The sequence below is a fragment of the Pseudorasbora parva genome, chromosome 2 (genome assembly GCF_024679245.1).
Source record: "Pseudorasbora parva isolate DD20220531a chromosome 2, ASM2467924v1, whole genome shotgun sequence".
NCBI classification, from domain to species: domain Eukaryota; kingdom Metazoa; phylum Chordata; class Actinopteri; order Cypriniformes; family Gobionidae; genus Pseudorasbora; species Pseudorasbora parva.
The window spans coordinates 22650499-22674468 of record NC_090173.1 but is presented as its reverse complement, the minus strand read 5'-3'; the positions used below and the strand labels follow the sequence as shown (position 1 = coordinate 22674468).

The 23970-nt window shown below is 37.7% G+C and overlaps 2 protein-coding genes across 2 annotated transcripts; both read left to right on the top strand.

Moving 5' to 3' along the window:
* The first annotated feature begins 1935 nt into the window (after positions 1 to 1935).
* Positions 1936 to 11324, top strand: lsm12a (LSM12 homolog a). The gene is made up of 5 exons (XM_067412488.1): positions 1936 to 2141; positions 4470 to 4603; positions 4712 to 4821; positions 5318 to 5444; positions 9913 to 11324. Exons 1-5 carry the CDS (start codon positions 2015 to 2017, stop codon positions 10006 to 10008), a joined length of 594 nt encoding a protein of 197 aa, XP_067268589.1. The 5' UTR covers positions 1936 to 2014; the 3' UTR covers positions 10009 to 11324.
* A 3794-nt stretch (positions 11325 to 15118) lies between these two features.
* On the top strand, positions 15119 to 17591 carry si:ch211-237i5.4 (leucine-rich repeat-containing protein 70). The gene is made up of 2 exons (XM_067428852.1): positions 15119 to 15794; positions 16342 to 17591. The coding sequence occupies exons 1-2, from the start codon at positions 15519 to 15521 to the stop codon at positions 17107 to 17109; spliced, it is 1044 nt and encodes a 347-aa protein (XP_067284953.1). The 5' UTR covers positions 15119 to 15518; the 3' UTR covers positions 17110 to 17591.
* The last annotated feature ends 6379 nt before the right edge of the window (positions 17592 to 23970 follow it).

The following is a 23970-nucleotide window of genomic DNA, read 5'->3' as shown; positions in this document are numbered from 1 at the left end:
TAAGTATGTTGCCCTTAAAGGGTTACTTCAGCGATTAGCATATGGCTTTGTATCAGTAGAAACCCTGGAGTATATTCAAATTATTGTGCTTTCCCCCCTCATATCTCCCTAAGACAAGAGATTTATGCATTTTATTTCTGGAAAAATTCCTCCTATGATGCAAATTGACGATTTTTGCATCATAGGAGGAATGTTTGCCTAAAGGCTAAAGACTACAGCCAGCAGAGGGAGCCATTTCCGCATGTTTTGAATGCATGTTCATGCATGTTCTGCATGAATCTGCGCATGGGGGATGGGAGATTACACTCAGCTTGCAGGGAGAGCTCAGCTCAGCTACAGGCAATCATTTAAACGGAGCTATGGTGTGCATGCAATGTAAGTCTTTTAACTTCTCAAATTAATTTCTATGAAAGTTAAGCTTGTAAAGGCATGAACTGAAACGCGCCAGACCGAACTCACGTTGTGAATGTATGCCGCGAGTGTAGTCGCTATTACCTCAGCTCTCATCACTCGTGCAGTTAGTGCTCAGTGCTGTCTGTGAGACTCGCGCGATGACTCACTCATTATATTGAACAGACACGTTCAGTTTTTAATTGTAGTGTCTTCTCTAACTCAGTCACTGTAATCAAGTTGGTGGCGTTGGGAATGGCCTCACAGGGCAGCGAAGCATTCTGGGAATTGTAGTCTTTCATCCCCATGAGACAAAAATACATTTTCTGTCTTTTCTCAGTCTAGAAGACACCAAATTCAAAAATAATTTCACATTTCTACTGCATTGATGACCCAGTTTAAATACAGATTCATCTTCCCAGCGCTGAAGTACCCCTTTAACTTCTTGCATTTGTTATTTATTTATATATTTCATATATTGTCATATTAAAAGGTTCTTTAAGATAATTAAATTGGATAATTATCAAAAAAGTATTATTACTATTATTATTTTTTTTTTTAAATTACAATATATTTATATAAAATATTTATATTTTATTTTTATTTGCAATGAAATATTTGAACTGATATTTGTATCTGCTATATACAAAATATCACACAAAATGTGCATAGTAAAATATAATAAATATTGTGAGTATGAGGTGCAATTTAGTTTATCATATAGGTTTTTTCTATAATTAGTGGGAAAAAAAGATGTATAAAGAAATGTTTAAAATAATGAAATTACTAATAATTATCAATAAGTTATTATTACTATAATTATTTGTATTTTTAATATTAATATAATATTATTTCAATATTTTGTGAATATTCTTATTTCATATTCTAATGAATATTTGTAATGTAATGCATTTGGAAATATGTTTATTGGTATGTTTTTCTTTAGACAAAATATCACAAAAAAATTGCATACTAAAAATATAAATATTGTGTATTTGATTCATATTTTTAATGTAATGCTGTGTGTGTGTGTGTGTGTGTGTATCATGTATGTGTGTGTGTGTACACACATGTATGTATCGTGTGTGTGTGTGTATCATGCATATGTATGTATGTATATATATATATACACGTTTACTGATCAGAAAGCATGAGAATTATGCAAAATTGTATAGGTTATACATTTAAAGGCATTTTGTATTTAGAAAACGGATTAAAATGTAAACTAATATTTTATACATTTATAATATGTGATTTTTACTGTATAAAAAGGTCTTTATTCTTGAAAATATGTCGAAAATATGTCCAATATGTCGAAAATATTGAAAAGCAGGACGAATAATCTGGGGTTTGAAAACCTGATTTCTAGCTACCCTATAATTTCAAAATAATTTTGAGTATAAACTAGGAAGATGAGTACGAATGTAGGGCGTGTAGTGCGCTGTAGTAGGATATTCATGATCTACTACGCCATAGTAGAGTGGGCGTGGCTTTATTTGCAGCGACCGTTTTCGCGTCACTTCATTCATTCTCGCGGAACGCCCACTCGCGCTCCCACCCATGCTGACGCGGCTGCGCGTGTTTACGTGAGCGAGGCGACTGCTCCCGTTTCCTGGCGGAGAAGATGGCGGCTCCTGGACCAGGGGAGTATTTTAGCGTCGGGAGCCATGTCTCCTGCCTCACCTGCCTGGGGCAGCGCTTGCAAGGAGAGGTCGTCGCTTTTGACTACCCGTCCAAGATGCTGACTTTGAGTATCCTTTTATCGGCTCAGCTTGTCATTGAATCGTCGGGATCCACAACTGCAAGAGGCCTGGTCTGCGGGTATGCCAAAGGTATTTTTACCACGGTGAAGTCAGTCCACTCGGCGTTCGCTTCCGTGTTTCGCGCACGCCGAGTCAGCTGGTGCGCATTTGAATCTCCGATTGGTTATTAGATTTTACTCTCGTGCTCTTTAGTTCGTTGCGTGGGAGTATGCTCTCGATGGCAAACACACATTTGAACGCGCACATCATGCAATTTTGCTCTCTTTGCTTTAAACCAATATGGTGTTTTAGACGATGAATAATAAGAACTGCACTGGGTCCTCCTGTTCATAGACCACTTTGAAATGTACGCTTAAATGTAGCGAATGCCGTTTTGATTATATACATGTCTAGTGTTATATTGCCAGTTATTGGTATATTTTGCCCATTTCTGTGGAGCTTGTGGCGTTAGAAACGCACGCAAAGCCGTGTTCGTGTTGCTATGATGTTCTTTTAGTTGTGGCGGTTGATTCATTCCAGTGAGTCGGATCTTTTGAATCGGTTCGCTGGTTCTTTCTGCAGGTTACTTCATTACGCCAGCTGGTGGCGACAAGTCAGTGTGTTTTGTTAATACAATTTCTTAATTTTGAAAATTTTGGGGTATCAAACTATGGAAGAGTGACAAAATAGCTCCGAATTATGTAGGGTATTTTTTTTTTTTTTTTGCTATTGTCCTTTTTGTGAAATGATGTATGGTCATGTTTACACTTTACTTAATTCTTCCACCACACTGAATATAAAATGCCATATGTTTTATTAATACGTGTATAATCTCCCTTTTTTTTTTTTTTTTGCTGGCAACCCTCAGATTTTAGAGAAAGAAAAACAAGTCGGTGCATATTACTGAACTAGAACGATTCGTTCATTTAAAAGAGTTCATAAAATACCGAATCACTCATTCTTTTCATTCAGTAGAACGGGTTCATAAATCGGTCTGATTGATTCATTATCTTATTAGTCTCATTATACGGTAATCCCAAACGACTGGAAAGGTCATAGAAAAGTAATGTAAATTCTACTTCGAAAACTTTGATACTTCTGACTTAAACGGAAGGGTTTTAACGCGTTTATTTACGGTATTTTTGAACTGCAGCCCCTAAGCCATAATGGAAGTGAATGAAGGTGGACAGGCTGTCAACTATAGCATTGCTGGCTAATCTGCGCATGCGTGCTTAGGGGGCGTCAGCTAGCCTGAACGCTAACATCTCAGTTTCTCTGCCTGACACATAGTTAGCACCCGTAACATGCAATAACTGTGGTGTGTACATCGATATGAAGCATTTCATTCGTTTTTACTCAATTTATATAAGTTTCCCAATGCACCATGCCCTATTTGTATCAGTGTAATGGTTTGTTTTATCAATGCACAGATCCCAGTGATTTGCTTGCTAACCTCCTGATGTGCTGCCATCCTTGGTCATAAGGCACAATGTTAAAAATAAAATACTTTTGTTTGAGAAGCCTTTAACCACCTGCTCTAAATAGGAAGGTTTCTGAAACAGGATATCACTTTTTTGTTTGTTTGTTTGTTATTGTTAATTAAAAGCATTTGTTTTCCAGTGAATGGTCATGAATAACCTTCTCCAAAAGAAGATCAGCTTGGTCTGAAAATGTACTAGACAAATTGCATTCAAGGTTATTTAAATGAAGCACAATGATTTGATTATTTAAAGCCACCATGAAACCAAAATCGACAGCTTATGTAATGTCTAATTTGCTGATTTTTTTTTTTTTATTTGTTCTGTTTTAAGTTTTAAAAACTTTTTTTTACATAACACATCTGAAAAACCATCAATTATGCTTGTTTTCTAGAATTAAGTGGCTTATGGCTTGAATATGGTGTTGATTTAATGTTTAAACCTTTAATCTTCTGAAACAATATAAAGTTATAAATACCTTTAAAGTCGGTGAGAAATTTCTTTCTCGAACAAGAAAAAAGTAGGCCGGGACTTGATTGGATCGTTGAATGGATGTGGTTTGTTATTGCTGTGATGCCGTTTGAGTGACGGGTTGCCCCGTCCTCACTCGCTCCTCAGTTGAATGTGGCTCATATCTGATTGCATTCTGTCATGCTAAGCGGCCTCCACCATGACACTCATCTCCTACGTGACAGACGTTTATGTCATTTTTATCCTTATTGAGAAGCTAACCATTAAACAAGAGTGGAGAAATATACAAAGTAGAGCTTGCAGCATTGATTCATGATTTAGGAGGCTTCTATCTCATTCATTGCTTTAATTACTATAATACACTTACTACCTTGACTAGTGTTATCAGAATGTGCCCCGTCCAGCGGTAATCCCAACCTCAGCGATGTGGCGCTTGTTAACTTGGCCTATGTGTCTGAAGTGGACATCATCAGTGACCGTGCTGACACTCCTCCCCCTTTAGCATCTCTCAATTTTAGCAAGGTGAGACCAAATGATATCCCGTTATCTTTTGCTATCTATGATTCAGAAAGATGTTAATAAAAACTTTGTATTTCATGTCTCTTTTTATTTTGCTTTTGCTGTTTTTAGCTTGTGAATAGAGCACGGGCGGAAAAGGAAGATAAGTTGTTGCAAGCTTATGCAATTAGCGCTGGCGTCTCTGTAGAGGGTCAACAGCTGTTCCAGACCATTCATAAAACGTAAGTGGGGCTCCAATTGATATAGTCACTTTTATTTGGCTAATCAATTTAATTATTTTTCTTGAGAAAGTAAAGGGATTACTCTTAATTAGTGGATTTAATGTCTAATGTTAAAATGTATGTTTTTAATTTAACCTTCTCCATTTTAAATTCTTTGGTCAGTTCAAGGATAATTTATGTATACAATTGTAATATTATTTATTTTTAAGAATAAAAAAATCTCATGTCTATACTTGTATTGTTCAACTGGCCGAGGTTATGGGATTTAGAGAGTAATAAGTAATTCAATACTTTTTAGAGTGAGTAATTAGTACAGTACAGTAATGTAATTACACTGAAGATGTAATAAGTTTATATTATCTGCTTTAGAGCTCTGTTTATTATGATGAACCGTCCTCAGTATTGTGGATAAATTAGGAGATATGATAATATCAAGCAACTGTGCCTCGACCTGAATGAATCGTTCACTCCTTATCCTCCTCATCTTCATCCACAGCATCAAAGACTGCAAATGGCAGGAGAAAAACATCCTCGTGATGGATGATGTGGTCATCAGTCCGCCATACCAAGTGGACAACTGTAAAGGGAAAGAGGGCAGCGCTTTAAGCCATGTGCGGAAAATAGTAAGTCCTCTCAACATCGCACTGCATTGTACACCTAGTGTTTAAAAGTTTAGGGTCAGGAAGATTTTTGTTTTTTGAAAGAAATTAATAAGGCATTTCAGAATGTTTGTAAACAATCGGCACCAAGATACTTCCGGGTGGCAGAATGCGAGCGGCTTATGCTGACCAACTGAAGAGATCCAGTCAGCTACTGTAAACGGTTACATAGTTAAAAAACGTTGTTGTTAAAAAAAAGTTAAAACCATGACAAAAAAAGTGTTGTTTGGGGTTGTGCCATAGCTTGACAAGCCAGACCCACATCAAGATGTTTGGTCTGGAAACTCACCATTGACAGGGCTCAATCTGAGGGGCGGGATAAACGGTTGTCTTTCAAACTCCCTCTGCACGAGATAGGATAGCACTACAACCAACCAGAGCAACGTGAAGTGGAGCTCGTTGATAGATTAAACTTTCGCCGTATCCGGTCGGCAAAACTCCGAACACATCTTCCCTTTTTAAGAATGACTTCAGTGCCGTTCTTTTCTCAGAGAAAAGCTTAACTCCAAGTCTGCCAGAGTCGCGGTCAAAGCCGATTCGAAAGACTGACATTAGACCCCCTCTGGTTTAGTAGCACGCAAGCGTGCAACGCAAACTCTGCCGTCATTGAGCCCTGCCCACCGACTCTATACACGATGTGATTGGCCTGACCAGAATTTGTTTTTTACAGCTCAGAAGGGTATTGAGAGTTGCTAGACGATACTCGCGGCAGATTAGATTTGCTGCTGCTAGGGTGCATCTAGGCTAGTTGCTAGTTGCATCGCCATATATATAGCAAAAGGTGTAGGATTGTATCGATTTCCATTAAAAAAAAAAGTAAATACATCCAGTAAATAGAACCTGTAGGTACGGAGATTAAAGCGTGTAGACGTTGTCAAAATTCTCAACATCATAGCAGAGCATAATTATCTTCAGCTGGGCAAATTCGAGACAAATTTTAGTAAACTTAAGGTCTCTTTTGAAGGTCAAATTCATTGCCAGTCACTACCTGAAGTAAAAATATTATACAAGGAAGAGACAGAACTTCTAGTGTCATGTAGGCTAGGCCTACTGATCAATTGTCAATGGAAGAAATAGGAAAAGCAAAACATAGTTGTAGGCTATTGCTGATGAATGATTGATGCGTGTACCACATTGGCTTCTTCATCACCACGAATGAGTTTGAGTGAATACCTAACGTTAGCCAAGTAGCGCTAGTCTACTGCAGCGCGCTGTCCTTTTCACCGTCAGAAGCTCACGTCTGTGCCAACTGATCCGACTCCGAGCAACAGAAAACCATCATAGCCTTTTTAGTTAGTTGATAGGGAAATAGACCAACTACCAGAGCCTAACATATTGTAAGTCAAAAAGCAACATTCACTAAAATAACTACTCAATGGTAGGCTGAGGCTAATTTAAAAATGATGGTAGTGATATAACATTAATTTCTTGATCTGTGTTGTTAATATTCACTCTCTTGACTTGATATTTGAAGAGCTCGTGCACACTTATGTGTTTGCGGTTCGCGCTTCTCCACTGATCGGACGGGCCAAGTAATAAAAAAAAAAATCAATCACGGGTTGATGAGAGAGAAATCGTGTTGGTTTGATAAATAAGTTTTGAGAGCCTTGTCAGATAATCATTCTGGTTGCTTGTTTTCAAAACAATCCCTCACTTATGTGAACTTAACTGACAGCAGAGCTGAAGCTCATTAAATATAGAAATCTTTTCCAATCCTAGATGTGGGCGTTTACTTACAAATCTCCAGTGGCACGCCCATCAAAAACCCAATGTTCAGGAGAGAGCCTCAAAACCACTGTAGAAAATAGCCTATTACTTATTAGTTATGATGTTCTTGAATGTAAACCGCATGAACGTCATTTGTTGACCTCAAAAATCCAGTTCATTACACCTTTAAATTGATTTCTTTTTAAAGAATCCTGAAAAAGATATATTATGGTTTTCATATAGCTATTACTATGTAGTATTAAATAGCTGTACTATGTAGTATTTTTGCAGTAAAATATCCAAAAACCACTAGGCCAGTGTTATATATTTTGTTCAGTTGAGTACTTACAATATCCCAAATGTTTCCAACTATTAAATTGTGAGAAAATTGCTATTTTAACCAAGGACCCGGGACGTGTCAGCATAGCATTTGAGGAAGTCGCTTGTCAATAGCGTCATATCTGTGTTACCCTCAGTTTTATTCTGCAGAAGCGCTCTTATCTCTTAGCAATGTGAACATGTCATTGCAGTGCCGAGTGAACGCACAGAGTAACATCATAACATCATTTTAAACACACTTAAATGTATCTAATATGATAAACAGAGCTGCTTTACCTTAAACCCATGACCGGAAAAGCGGAAATGGTGCGCGCGCCCGGCGACTGTGTCCCGTCCCATCATAAAAGTCCCGGTGCTCACGGGGCGGGTATTTGTGTAACAATCGCTCCAGCAGCCGTGCTCAGCTCCACAACACTCGGTCCTGCTCTGCTTTACACTACAGTAACGTTAATAACCGCATTCCATGAACGTGATTTCAGCCCGAGTCCTATTTTCCACCGGCTGTGAGGTGAAGACCAAATGTCTCAAGATACCATGCTCACACTTGGCGTCATCAAACTAAGCCTTTGTTTTGAATAGAAAAATTTATTCTGTCTCTTGTGGACGGAAAGCTGCATAGTGCACCTTTAAGCAGCTGAACTGTTTTCAACACTGATAATAATCATAACTGTTTCTTGATAATCAAATCATCATATTAGAATGATTTCTGAAGGATCATGTGACGCTGAAGACTAGGGTAATGATGCAGCTTTACCATCACAAGAATAAACTGCATTTTAAAATGTATTTAAATGCAGAATTTTTGTTTTAAACCATATTAAAATTTCACAGTGTATTTGTTTTACTATATTTTTAATTAAATAAATGCAGCCTTGGTGAGCTTAAGAGACTTGGTGAGCTTAAGAGCAGTCAATACTTTATTCCTCAATACTCGCCTTTTTTTCTAGGTGAATATTTCTTCATGCTTAAAATAGCTACACTCGGCAACAATAGCCTTGTGGGCAGCACTCCAACATAATGCAATTGACCTAACGGTAAGCCCCTCCCCCCCTTAGTTACTATTACTAACTCGGACAAACAAACGTTTACAATGACAGTGTCGGTGTGAAAACCTTATCCAAAGTTGTTTTTGGACACAGAATGTAGCAGACCCCTTCCGATTGATGGCCAAACTTAAATGGCTTAAGTTTATTTGCGTCTTTTTTGTCACCGTAAGAGCTGAACAAACAAACCATTAGAAGTACGCATTAACGTCTCATTCACAAGCTCTCTCTCCGTTGCATTATCATTAACATACACAGCAAATTACACAAAAACACTCCAAAAACTAACAGTAAACAAACACACACAGGACCTTGTGCCTTTTCTGGGGTAAAAACTGTAACTGTAAAAATGTTATATCTGAAAACGATATATCAGAATCTTTAGCCTTTTGCATGACTGCTTTAACAAAAAGCTATTCTGTTTCTAATGTTATGCAAACTATGTTCACGTTTACCATCTTAGAGTCAGATGCCTTCTGAAAATCAGCATCCTTAGAAACACATTGAACAACTCAGAACGTCAGTGGAGAAAGGAGTAAAGTTCATCATAACATTGTAATATACATCATATGCATAATTCATCTTGTCTGGCTTTCACCAGACCAAGCTCAATATTTTAAGACTGAACATTGGTCTGGGGAGTTTATATTTTCTACTGCACAAGAGGCGTGATCTACGGGCGTAGTTTAAATTAATATACGCAACTGGATAGTCCTTCAACCAATCAGATGAGTGATCCATCGTTGTGTTAAAAAAGGTCTTTAGTGAGCTTTTGTCAATGTCAGTTAATTTTGAGTCTATAATGTCTAGTATAGTCAACACATCATTTTTTATATTTTTTACATTTATTTTAAATAATATTATCAGCATTTAATGGTATTGATTTTCTCAACAAAAAATGCGTTTATAATATACTTTTTATCTTAATGCAAATAAAACTTTTAAGTTATTTAAGTTATTTTACTTGCTTGGACAAGCAGCAAATTCAAATTGTTGGTTCATGCATATAATTTGAAATGAAAGCCTATTGTCTAAAAAAAACTAGCACTTTAAATAGGTTTCTGCTCATTTTCTTTTAGAAATCAGAAAAGGCAGCACAGGACAGGATTGAAAAACTGCATTGAAAAGTTGTTTTAAGAAGTCAGCTATACAAAGTTAAAGATGTTTTAAGTCAGCTTTTAGATTTGATAGAATTTAAAATATAGACATACAGAGGAAAAGCTTTAACTCCAATAAAATGTAAATGGCAGATGGTTGAAAAAATGACTCTTAATATCCTAGTGATGTAATAACATAAATGTATTCTTGAGGTGATCACTGTTCTGTTTGTACTCCGTCCACAGGTTGAGAAACATTTTCGTGATGTGGAGAGCCAAAAATCAGTGCCGCATTCACAGCAAGCTCAACAAACACAGAAGGACTCTGCTTTATCATCATGAGCCCAGGCTCAGACAGAGGAAACGATATGCTGACAAAGGAAGTGTTGTTTGTTTTAAATTAATATTTTCTGATGGGTTTTTTTTGTTTTGTTTTTTTTCTTCTTTCTTTTAAACCAATTGCCAGACAAAGGTTGAGATAGCTGATACTCAGCGTTTTCAGCAGAGATGACGGTCCTACACATCTGAAGAGAAAAAAAATGCTTCCACTGACAAAAGAGAGAGCAAAAATAGTGTGCTGTCTTAGAATATCATTTCATATAGAGAACACCCTTTCCAACATTACTTACCAAACCTCCCACCCCACCATCATCAAATAACCTACGTTTATTTCAGCTCATGTTGTTAGCCACCAAAAAAAAAAATCAAATTTTGTGTTCAAATCCATGATCTTCCTTTATCCCACTACAAAATGTGGCACAACGTGGGTGTAACAAAACATATTTTCTTAAGTTAAAAAGCCCCTCAGATGGGAAAACTATTGACTGATTTCTTTGGCAGTGCATGCAGGGTTTATTTTTCTAGGTTTAGGTTGATTGAGGGCTGAATGCGCAGTATGGAAAACTGAATTGCACTTAGCAGTTACCCAGCATCTTTTTTGACGCATTTTTATATCAAATTCATTTTTTTTTTTCTTTACTTGTATGTCACTTTTTAAGTGATAGACGAAGGAGTAACACTCGTGAGTGCTGTAAGAATCCTTTCAGTTTACTTGTAGAACGTGGTACAAGTACTTGGCGGTATATTTTGTCGTCATTTTCTTCCATGTTGGTCCAGTACTTGCCATTGCTTCCATAGTGGGACCATTTTCTATGATGCAATCTTTGTTTGTATTATTATTATTTCCAAACACATCCAAACTGGAAGGGTACATGCAATGACCAATGAGAGACTCACACCTCTTTTTGACTTTTTGCATTCCTTCGTTATTCCAACAACGGTCATTTTTCTTTAGATATGCGTCTCATATCTTACTCATCTCTCGCGACAGGACCGATCTCTTTCTGAACGGGAATATTTGTAATCACCTTTTTGGGAAAAGGAAATGTTAAAGTGATACCTTGCCATGTTAAGAGACTGGGACGGGGGGGTATGGGCAACACTGGCTCGAAGCCGAATCCTCCCCGTCCCAGCCTCTAGAAACTCGTAGCCTGATGCAGGCTCAAGCCGTGGCGCCAAGCTGTGACGGGCATTCGTGTTGCATACCAGTTTACACCACTGTGTGTTAACAAGGATGCTGTTCGCCTATAGGTTTCTTTCGCAGTATTTTATTTTTTATTTTTAAATAGTTATGAAGAAATAAAAAAAGAGAAATCTCACTTGTCTTGTTTCATCTCTATTTTATAGTGTTCATAATTGCGTACAATTTGGTTCCATTTTAAATTTTTATTTGGTAACAGGTTTTTGGTTTTACTGCTGATGAAGCAATTTAAACAATTACTTTTTTTATTATAATTATATAAAGCCTATAATAATGGTCTGAGTCAACTGGTTTTCTGTAACTGTATCTTCAACAGTGTTTGGAGTAACTAATTACTTAGTAACTACTGTAATTTAATTACTTTTCCCTTGAAAAAGGAAAGTAGGCTAAGGGATTAGTTACTTCTGATATAATTCAACTAAGTACTAGACTGTAGAACATAAGTGGAATTAACATCAAAATGTATTTGTTTTCATTTTAACTTTAAAATTGTTCTTTTGTCCATTAATATAGTTATGTAGTTTTATGTTATTTATTTGAATTAGGAGCTGTTTCATGTCCATCCTTGAATCACAGGCTATCTACTCAAGGTTGATAAAGGATTTAGAAAGTAATAATTAATTAAAGCAGCACTTGGCAACTTTTGCTCTCGGGGTCCACCTACAGTTGGGAAAAAATAATGTCCTCAACTACTGTCGTAAGATCTGTCATCCTACAACAGGGGATGCCATCGCGCGTGCATTTGTTGACATGATAACCCTGATAGCCCTGAACTAGTAATGCGCGGGTCGTCTCATAACCCGCGGACCCCGTATGTCTATTTAATGGTCGCGGGTTGTAAAAATATATACAGTGGTGCGGGGCGGGCTAAATAACTTCATAAAAGCGGCCCCGCGGGTTGGTGCAGCACTAACAGTTCCCCTGAACACTGCAGGAGGAGTTCACATGCAGGTGTTCTTCTGGCGGCGCGTTGTCTTCATCCCAGTTACAGTCAGTGGCATATGTTTCAGCATGTCATATGAATATAATTTCATGGGTTTTATTTTTTTTAAACGCCAAATAATCACGATGCTCACGTTTACAAGCCAGCGTCATTATAGTAGTCTATTGGTTACCGTTCTATATGATACTTCAGTTCAATGTTTGAGTGGTAGATAATCACCATAACATGACAGCATCGGTCGGGCACGCCTCCTTCAGCTCACGCCAACGAGCAAACGCTGGTCCAACGTTTCCTCTAATTGCTTTCCTCCAACAAAACCTTTTTTCTTATTTGTCTGTGCTGCTTCGGACATGACTATTATCCGACGAACAAAGTTGGGTTCGCACGTTCACAAGTGTGGGTGTTGGTATATGCCGTAAAGCAGTCAAATTTTGTAGTTCTTTTTCTCAGGTTACTACCCGAAGTTTAAAAGTATGATTAAAAACGATACAGACCCCATCAGGCTATGGCAGACGTGTCGTTCAACCTATTGTAAGTCGATGTATCATCACAAGAGTCTTGAAAATATATTATGAAGGTTGAAAAGTTAACTAGTGCTGCTTTAAATACTTTTTGAGAGTAATTTGCACAGTAATCTAATTACAGTATTAAATATGTAATTAGTAACTAGTAATTAATTACGTTTTTAGAGTAACTTACCCAACACTGCTCTTCAAATGTAACGCATATTCTTCGTGGTGACAGAGTTGGCCTAGGCTATCCAGGGAATCAAAGGGGATCCCTTACCATTGTTTAATGAGTTTGAATATTTACTGACAAGACGTGCAGTTGACTGGAATGAATCATTGATGTTGAAGGTTTTCCATTATTCATGTTCAAACGTATGCATTATTTAATCGCACATGATCTCTTATTTCTGCCCCTGACCCTCGTCGTACATCGTGTTGGGTCACTTTAGTTAGGTTAGTGTGTAAGGCTTACACACTAACCTAACTAAAGTGACCCAACACGATGTACGACGAGGGTGTACGACGAGGGTCGTACATCGTTAACCCCAGTAATGAGGATCCCAGCAAACAATGTTGCGTTTAGTCAAGTCACCTTCAGTTATAATGTTGAGTATTCTGTCTCCTCTCCACTATAAACTGGTGTGTGGTGGGCGTTCTGCTGCAACATGGCTGCCGTCGCATCATCAAGGTGGATGATGCACATTGGTGGTTTTTCAACTGAAATGGAAAACTTTTAAAACGTTCCGGCCGTTTATTTGAATGGCAACAGTGTTTGGTGGTGGGCTAAAACGAGGGAAAATTTGGGCGTCAGTGAAAATGTAATAGAGGTCTACCCATAGCCCAAGAATACACTAGGCTTCTTGTCAATTTCAAAGAAATGAAACCAAAAACCTTGTAATTTTGACTTTGCTTACATGATGGAATATCATAGGCTACATCTGAAAGTGTTTTTTTTTTTGTTGGCAAAAACGACATTCAAGGCTATTTTTGGCTAGAAGTGGGTTGGTCTAATTAACCGATACCATGTGCTGGGGGTTTATACACTCTCAGAAAAAAGGTACAGTGTTGTCACTGGGGCGGTACCCTAAGGTAGGCTACAAAAGTGAAAAGGTGCATCTTTGTACCTTACTCATCCCTAAATGGTACATATTAGTATCTTAAAAGGTACATATTAATACCTTAAAGGTACATGTTAGTACCTTTTTTGGTTTTGTACCTTAGGGTACCGCCCCAGTGACAGTACTGTACCTTTTTTTTCTGACAGTGAACTTGAAGCACAAAAAGAAACGTCAGACAGAATGTAAGGGACTGTTTGAGTCCAGATTCAATTATGGGAATTGTTTTTTGTTTGTTTTTTATTTGCACATTTATTTTTGGTCATAAACAAAAATAAATGATCACTGGGGAGACTTAGCTACATTCATGCATACATTTTTGTGTAGCCTACCACGCGTAATAGACCAGGTATTTAAAAACGTGGGTGGGTAAATAATGGCAATATTTATTTTGAGTTACCGTCTCTAAATCGGAATATAAGCTAGGCGACTCAGTTCAAAATGCCACGCTTCACGATGAGATAACTGAAACATTTGCTTAATCCGCTTGCGTCCATTTGTTCCAGGGGTTAGGCCTATACAGCAGTAATTGTGTGTTATATAATAGATCTCTTGGATGGCATTGACGACATATTTCTAAATTTAAACATCAGGTATGCGGCTGAAATTATTGTAGCCTTTCGCACTGGACACTAAGAATTGTAGCCTAAAAGGTTAATTTAAATAAAATAAAATGCAACGTCCGGTCGGCTAAATCATTGGATTTAATCATTCCGGGTTTAAATCATTGGATTATGACCAAATGTGACAACTGCCCTCCCTTATGAGTGCACAGATTGTTCCTATGAGTCGAATCATTTCGGTAAATCGTTTGAAATAGATACAATTTTACATATATGTCACTCTGAAAATGTTAGGTAGGCCTATTTATCTAAGAACATGTTTATTTGGCAGACGTTTTTATTTAAAGTGTAAGCTTAATGCTGCTAGACATTTAATAGCATGCCATGTTATTTTAATACAGTATATAATTAAACCACAGCAAAGGTTTATGCACACTGGTTTGATGCAAGTTATATTTCTGAAATTAGTCAACTTTTGCAACCAACTAAACCAGCACAAAATAAACATCACAAATCCAGTTGCAATGAATCGCTGCGTAGGCTATATGTATATATATATCTCAGACATATATACATACACACAAACACACACAACTATATTGGAATGTTTTAGAGCATTGTGTTTATATGATTAGGTCATAATAACGTAAAAGAGCCGCTTATTGTTTTTAACAGGTTCTTTGAAACGAATCGTTCGAAAGAGTTGATTCGCTGAAATGAGTCTTCTCATCACTATTGCGCTGCTTCTGTGGAGCCGGAGTAGCCTACGAGAAAGAGCGCTGTCACAGACGAGAAACACGTTTTCCCGTATATTTAGTGGAGGAAAGGAATACAACTAACGTTAACTTTCATGCTTTTTTGTAGGCCACTAGCCTACTAGTGGTACATATTTATTTTATTTTTATTGCGTGTGTGTGACCGTGTTGGGGGAAAAAAAGAAATTGAGTCGCATATGGTTTTAAGGCGATTAAATTCTTCTGACAGACATTTCAGCTGCACTGCAGACTGCGAATATTCTGCTAAAAGTCTGTTTTACGATTTCAACAGAAACATTTATGGAAACCGTTTATACCTCGTTTCTCTTCCGTAGAAAGCTGAGGATCCGTTAAATCGAAGTCCTGGTTAAAAAAAAAAATCACGTTTTGTAGAGGTCCAGGTGGCTCTCGATTCTGTCATCACATCATGTTGCCGTCGTTCGCGATGCTTTTACTTTTTTTGTCTCCGTCGATGAGCTCAAGACTGTGTAGTCACCTCTGCCAGTGCTACGAACACTCAGAGCTGGTGGATTGCCATGCCAGGGGTATTGAGGATATCCCACACGGACTTCCCCACGGCACCTGGCTCCTAGACCTGGGAGGAAACAAGCTCACGGAGATCCGGAGTCGGGCTTTCGCTGGCCTTTGGTCTTTGCGTATTCTAGTGCTCTCGGACAGCAGCATCCAGGTTCTTCATACGCAGGTGAGACCATTTATTCAATCCATATATACAAGTTCTTTACTGTCATTTAGCTATATTCCACGAATAACCTTCACATTAATGGAACCTTTTCATTGAACTACAGATTTTTATATTTTTTAAATTAAAGGTTCCTAGGACTACAATTTTTGGTTCCACAAAGAACCTTTCAGCGAACAGTTCTTAAAGATTTTTTAAGAAGATTTTGTTAAGAATATTTCAACAATCTGAAAAAAAAAACTTTTTCCTCTATAAAGAAACTTTCGTGAAAATGAAAGGTTCCATGGATGTTAAACGTTCTTCATTGAACCATTAATGCCAATAAAGAACCTTATTTACCGAAAAAGGGTTCCATCGATTATTACATTGCTTTTTACAATAAGAAAACAATGATTATTTGGTAAAGCCTAAGTGGTTCTTGAATGACAACGCTTTGAAAGAAAAAAAAAAACTTTTTGCTACCTTAATTTTAAAGAGCGTTGCTTGGTTTTTGGCAGTTGGGAGTTGTGCTGAGACCATATACACTTCCCCAAATGTCTGTTTCCCACAGGCCTTTTTCTCTCTGTCCTTTCTGGAGAAGCTGGACATGAGTCGTAACAACCTCACGAAGATCCCTCCTAATTTCTCGGAAAGCTTGTCTTCCCTGCGTGAGTTGCGACTGGACCACAATGCACTGGTTCTGTTGAAACCTCCAGGCCTAGAACATCTGGAGAGCCTTGAGAAGCTGGACCTCAGCTACAACCGTATCCAATCTGTTGAACCAGGCGCATTCCGTGGTCTGTCCCGCCTGCGCCACCTTTACCTCCAAGGGAACCGCCTGGGTGTTGTGCGAGACGGATCCCTCACCATGCTGCCCGGATTGGAAGTTCTGCTCCTGGGGGACAACAACATCTCTCGGATTGAGGTAAATGCACTAGCACCGTTACACAGTCTTTCTCTGTTGGGCTTGGAGGGGAATCATCTAGAACACCTGAACTTTAAGACATTCCTGAGCTTGCACACGGCTGCTACTCACCTGCAGTTGGCTGGGAACCCGTGGAACTGTGACTGCGACCTGCACCGTGTCTTCAGCAAGCTGCTTAGTGTGCGGCACCTTCTTGTGGACGACTATCACAACGTGACTTGTCAGGAGCCGTGGCAGCTTGCCGGAGCCTCTTTGGCTTGGGTGGACAGCCAGTTGTGTGTGGCTGAGACCGTTACTGTGTTAGTCATCACTGCTACGGTGATTGTGACCGTCTTTGGTGCCTTGGTCATGGCGGAGAGAAAACGCAAGAGAAAATATTGGGAACAGAGCGAGGGCGGATCGCAAGAGCAGTAAGGTGAATACAGAATACTTTATACAGAAGGTTAGGACGTGTCTTCTCATTTAAACACTGAAAATAACAGATACATTGGTCCTTCTTTGGCCGAGCAAATACAATGATTAAAGCGAGAAACTGGACTGATACCATCACATTAATGTGGAGATAATGTGGTGATTGAGACAATTATGAGGCAAATCTTGAACAAATGTATTGGTAACTTAAATCTGATGAAAAGTTTTCAGATTAGAATCTGTGCTAGATAACCGATTAGTTTTAGATGTGTTATGAATTCTATTAAGGCACAGCGGCCTCTTACAGGCGTCCTGTCTTTGCTACTTGCAAACTCTTGTCAAAAGCCATCTTCAACTCTTATCGTACCATTTACATAAAATAGCACGGTTGTTTTTTAATATAGCATTTTAGAATATTCTTTAGCAGTTTTGCCTGACGCAATAATTTTTTACATTTAATTTGTTCTTTCTCTCCCTCTCTCTTAGTCTTAAAATTAACAAATGTCTTTCCATTGATGTTTTATACTGTTTCAATAGGATATGTCAACAGTTATGTTCCTTTGTACAATAAAAACTAAATGGCCTATATTAAAACATTTAAGTTGTATTTTTCTTAGCTCCTTTTGACAACTCATCAGCTGCGTCTGAACTTAGGCTGTGACTTGTTGTCTCACTGTCTGATCACCAGGCTATGACTTTACAGCCAGCGTTTGTGTATTTAGGTCCCTCACAAAACTGATTTCAGACTGGCTTCTGTGGCAGGGTAAACAGAGAGTGATTTGGTGATAACTAAGCAAGTATTTAATTACTACAATAGTAATTTCTCCCTAGAAATTACATCAAAGAGGAAACCGTTGGTCAAAAACGTATTTACCACCAATTGTAACTTTCAGATGCCATTTTTAGTTTTTATCTTAACTGTGACAGGATTGTGGGATATCAAAGGCAGAGAAGGATATATCTCATACAGCAAGTTAAGCTAACATTGTATTCGGACGTGCCTTGATGCTTTCCTACCTTGGAATGCATCCTCTGAAGGCAGAATTTTGACATGACCCTGTAAAACAGAAATGAGAATAACGTTGGAAGAAAAGGTTTATATTTTGCATGCTAGTGCCTGCATTTAATAGCCGTTTAATGTAAATCAGGGTTTTCAGTACCAAACTTTACACAATATGAGTAAACATGGCCAAAGATGGCAGATTTTTTACGTTTTCGGACACAATCATCATGTCCTTTTATGCTCAAAACAGACTTAAATTAATTTCCCTCTGGTTGGCTGTAAAGCCTCAAAGCTTAAATCTCTGCAACTGCTGTTAAAGGATAAGCTACACATCAATTAATGCACATGATTCCTCAAGCACCCTTATTGAACGTTCAAATCATGATGCAGATTTATTATCACTGCACATGGGGAAGCACTCTAGGTTATTATATTGATCGGTTTTAAAACAAAAAAGTGCACCATGTACATTTTTCTTCTAAATTGCTGTGGCACAGGCTGGGTTATAAACCACTGGAGTTTAAACAGATTTGTGTGGACCGAGAAAGTGAAGAAATCCAGGTCAGTGAGTGTTTGGCGCCATATGGAGCTCTCACTGACAGCAGCATCATCAGATTACACTGCTCACAGACTAACAGAGACTGGCTGTTCCTTTCTTCAGGAAAATACAAACCCATAGTCCCATAGAAAACACATTTTATAATATTAATATATACAATTAATAATTTATATATTTTAATTTAGTTTGAAGTATAAAGATACATATGGTGAAAGAAGAAATTGTCCTTCCTATGTTGAGGACATCAGGACCAGGAAAATTAAAACAAGGCTCTATCACCATGTTTTTTTTTTTGTGTGTGTTTTTTAAAATTATATTAGCTTTTTATATTTTTATATGTCAATTTAATTTTCAGGTTCCATGGTTCCATTTTTTTATATAATTAAAAATAACTAGTGCCTGCATTTAATGTAAATCAGGGTTTTCAGCACCAAACTTTACACAGTATGTGTGTAAACATGGCCAAAAATGTGTTTTCTCATTATATACAGTGTATCTATTCATTGTCTAATTTGCATAGGAATGTGTTCTTTGGGCAATATTTAATGAAAAAATAAGCTTTAATAATGAGTAATAACTTGGCAACATTTAAAAAACAAAAAAATCATATTAATGTTTCTGCTAAAGAATTAACAAATAAAAAGGAAATTGCATATTTTTTCTCACAATTCTGATTTTTTTTTCTTCTCGGAATTGTGACTGTCATGCAATTCTGACTTCATGTCTGGCGATTGTGAGAAAGTCAAATGAAAGAAAATTGTTTTATTCTGTGGTGGAGAAAAAAAGCTTCCATTAACAGTGCATCCCGAAAGTATTCATAGCACTTGACTTTTTCCACATTTTGTTATGTTACAGCCTTATTACAAAATGGAAAACATTTATAATTTTTTCCTCAATTCTGCAAAAAATACACCATAATGACAATGTGAAAAAAAATGTTTGCAATCTTTGCATATATATATATATATATATATATATATATATATATATATATATATATATATATATATATATATATATATATATATATGCTAAAAGCTTATTCTTGGGCAGTTTCTCCCATTCTTATTTGCAGGACCTCTTAAGGTCCATTAGGTTTGATGGGGAGGGTTGGTGCACAGCCATTTTCAAATCTCTCTATGTTCAAGTCTGGGCTCTGGCTGGGCCACTCAAGGACATTCACAGAGTTGTCAGAGCAGACATTCCCATAGCCACTCTGTTATCTTGGCTGTGTGCTTAGGGTCGTTTTCCTGTTGGAAGATGAACTTTCACTTTGGAGCAGGTTTTCATCAAGGATGTCTCAGTACATTGCTGCATTCATCTTTCCCTCAGTCCTGACTAGTCTCCCAGTTACTGCTGTTGAAAAACATCCCCACAGCATGATGCTGCCACCACCATGCTTCACTGTAGGGATGCGTTTTCATGAAAATCGAATGTAAAGAGTTTCATCTCTAAAAACAGATTAGCTTATAACGCTTGTCTATGGGGCATAGAATAAGTAAAATTAAATCGCTAGTTAATACCACAAACAAGGCTCAAAATAGCCTCACACTAACACGGTAGCATAATGAGGGTCCCTACATGCAAACTGAAGATTGAGAACACTCTTTTCCACATGATTAACTTGCTTTATTTCAGCATTATGCAATTCTGTTATTCCAATTGAATGTACTTGCGTTGGGTCAACTTAGTTTATTAAGGTTGATTCAACTTATTTACTATAGTTGGGCACAGCTTAATTTAATAGTGTCAGGTCAACTACACAAATTAACTGTAATCTTGTTGTATTAACTTAAAATCATTTAGTCAAAACTACTAAAAAATCATGTCATTACAACTAAATAAAGTAAGATAGAGAGGGATAGAACTGATGGCCATATTTATTCTATGGGAACTGCATCACATTAATTAGTTTTCTTTATTTCTATAAAACTATTAGTCAACAACACTGATCCCTTGCTAATTGTAACATGCAAGTAATGATCAAGTAAAACATTTCTTGTCACTGGCATTAGCACAGTTACAGCTCAATGAGAACAGCACAGCTTAACCACAAGGTCTACACGTCACAAAAAATCAACATAACACAACTTTTAAATGTCAAATATAACATCAAACGTTAACAGGTCTTTCCCTTCACTAAAACACCTTAAACAGCACTTCATTTCAACATTTACTGTCCTGAGGCATCCCTATGCAAAGCATGCTAGGAACTAGAAATGCACTGCCCAGTTCAGTCAGCCCAACGCAAATGATTCATGTAGTCGCAACACAAATGGTTTAGGTTAACTTAACATTTTAAATGTTTTATTTAATTTAACCTAATAAAATCGAGTAGACTAACACTTAAGTAAAAAACTAAAGATTTGTGTTGCTTCAGCTTATTTTATTTAAATAAACCGAGCAAACAGCTAAAATAATTTTTTGAGTGAACTTTGTAGTGTACAATGAACCATGTGAGATTCCAAGTCACAGTTCATCACTTAGCAGTGTGCGTGGTTCGACTCGTCGAGACTAAGATGGTGCCTGTCCGTGCACTCGTAATGCACTGTGTTTATAAAGTATCTTCTTATTAAACTGTTTGTTCACTTAAAGTTCTCAATGCTTCGGTTTGCATGTAGGGACCCTCATTATGCTACCGTGTTAGTGTGAGGCTATTTTGAGCCTCGTTAGTGGTATTAACTAGCGATTTAATTTTACCACCCTGTGCCCCATAGACAAGCGTTATAAGCTAATCTGTTTTTAGAGATAAAACTCTTTACATTCGATTTTCATGAAAACCCATCCCAGAGAATGATCTACTTGGTAACCATCTGTTAAGGTTCATTTCTCACCGGAGTTGTCCTTTAACTGTGTGACCTTGTATAGAGAGGTGTGTGCCTTTCCTAATCATGTCCAATCAACTGAATATACCACAGGTGGACTCCAATGAACTTGTAGAAACATCTCGAGGACAATCAGTGAAAACAGGATTATTTTTTTCATTTTAAAGTGAATTATCCCTTTAAGTTTGTCTTACTCAAACCAATTAAGTATTTTAAACATTAGGGTTTACTTGCGAGTGTGAAAGCAACAAATAGCCTACTCAAAGGAAAGTAACCTGCGAATGCATTTCATTAGATAACGATTTAGTTCAATAAAACAAATGTAATGCCTGGCTCACACTACAGGAGTTTTAAAATCCTATCCGATTGTAAAGTCTGGTTGCAGCACACACTTCAGGAGAATCTTTGCAGATTTTCTTCCCTCAAACCTTAAACATGCTCACACTACAAGAGTAAAAAAAAGCGTAAGAATTAACCAGTGTGGATTAGAAAATGGTTGTGGAGACGGGCTCAACATGGATCGTCAGTTCTTCAGCGAGAAATGGAGGTAATTTTATTGACCTTTATTTGATCCTGTCGTTCTGGCGCTCGTTGTGTGTGTGTTTGCAATGTAATTTTCCCCTCGGGACTTGCCTGCGCACTTTTTGTACTGGAGTTTAGCAGGTTTTTTAGGCTGGTTTTTACACTGCGGTCACGCCATGTGCGCTTTGGAGAAAGGCCGTCACGCCAGCTATGCTTAAAATTCTTTGCGCATCTTAAGAGGTCGCGTGGTAGGCTAAAGCTGTAAGCGCTTGTTGTCGGAAGAAATAGCTGTAAAAAATTCATAAATTCTTCAAATCGAATTGTTTTCTGCAAACTGGCTGATTCTTGTTTTGTAGGCTATGTTTTCTAAAAGCACTGTGATGATTTCCATGTTGTTTTACTGTTGCATTCTTTAATAATTATGTGTCAAAGTCACAGGTTATGCACCTCGCTATACACATGTGACCGAGAAAAAAGTGAAGGAGCATTTAGACGACTGTCATTTGTTTTCTTATTTCTAAGAATTTTAGGCGAACCCTGCACGAGCGCTATGTCACACCGCTGCCTAGTTCAAAAGCGATAGTCATCTGTTAGCGTAGATTTGTGCTGTCAAATGAAAAGCAAGAAATGCTGATTCTCTCTCTCTGAGCTACAGCAAACTACGGCAACTCGCGGTCGCCATTTTGAAAAGTCTGCCTCGTCGTAGATTTGTTCCCTATTGGCTATTGTGACAGTAGCATACTGACGTTACAATCTTGCTCATCCCAAAAAACATGTTTGATATGATTGTGGCGAGCCCGATTTACGTGAGAGCAGATCGGGAGGGGCAAGATTTGATCTGTGAATGCCTCACATTACCAGATAATCTGCGCCGAACATCTGAACCGATCGAGTCCTGGAAAATATATTTTTTTTCTGGCCTACCTGCTCTCTGTTAGCAGACTCTTTGCAAAGTTTGCATAGGCATAAAAACAAACATCTACTAAGCAACGCTGGACAATTGGATAAAATAATATTATTTATCGCTATATAGCTATGTGAACAAGATTGAAATTAAAACTGTTCTTTTACGTACCTTTACTCGGGTAGGCCTATGTCTATCTCTGTGGTGAAACCATTTTTTTTTACAGTTTAGGGCAGGGCCGGCTCTAGCTCTTTGGTTGCCCTAGGCGAGATGGAGTTTTGCGCCCCCCACCCCACCCCACTCACTTTTATCGTCTCTATTCTAATTCAGCACGTCTGTTTTCCTAGGCCTACCCCTAACTGAGAAGCACTTATTATTAAACACGTTCGACGCTTTATTTCCACTTTTCAAACATTTTCTCACTTTTTATTGAAAATAAATGCCTTTCCGATCTGATATGTGATGGGAAAAGGGAATAGAGCGAGTGTGGTAAAAGGCAGGATCGAACCTCTGATTGATCTGCATCCAATCTTTATGCTAGTGCGTCTTACCACTACACCACAGCCACTGTAAAGAATTTGATGAACCCAGCATATTTGTGTTTAATGTAAATAATATGGTATCTATCGTTAGGCTGCTCCAGTAAAAAAAAAAAACGAGAGGCCGTATTTATTTCCTTCCGACGCCCACGTAGAGAGCGTTTGTACTTTTTATAACTAACGTGCATACGTTATCCATATTCATAACGAACTGGACTTTTGATATTTAAATGACATCCATGTAGGTTATTGTAGATTATTGTCAGTGAAGTTATGTTTCCAATACGTATAGTAATTATGTAGAAAACTAGCAAGTGATAGCTTAGTGACAATATTAATAATATTTATAAAATAAATATTAGTTGATAAGATTGATACTAAGTAATTTTTTGATTTGTTTGACATCTTATTGGCTGAGATAAGAAGACTAACCTCTATACTGGGCTTTCTTTCGATTTTCTTCCTTTCTCTTTTTCTCTTTTTCCGTCCCTGTGCACCCGCGGGTTTAGGCG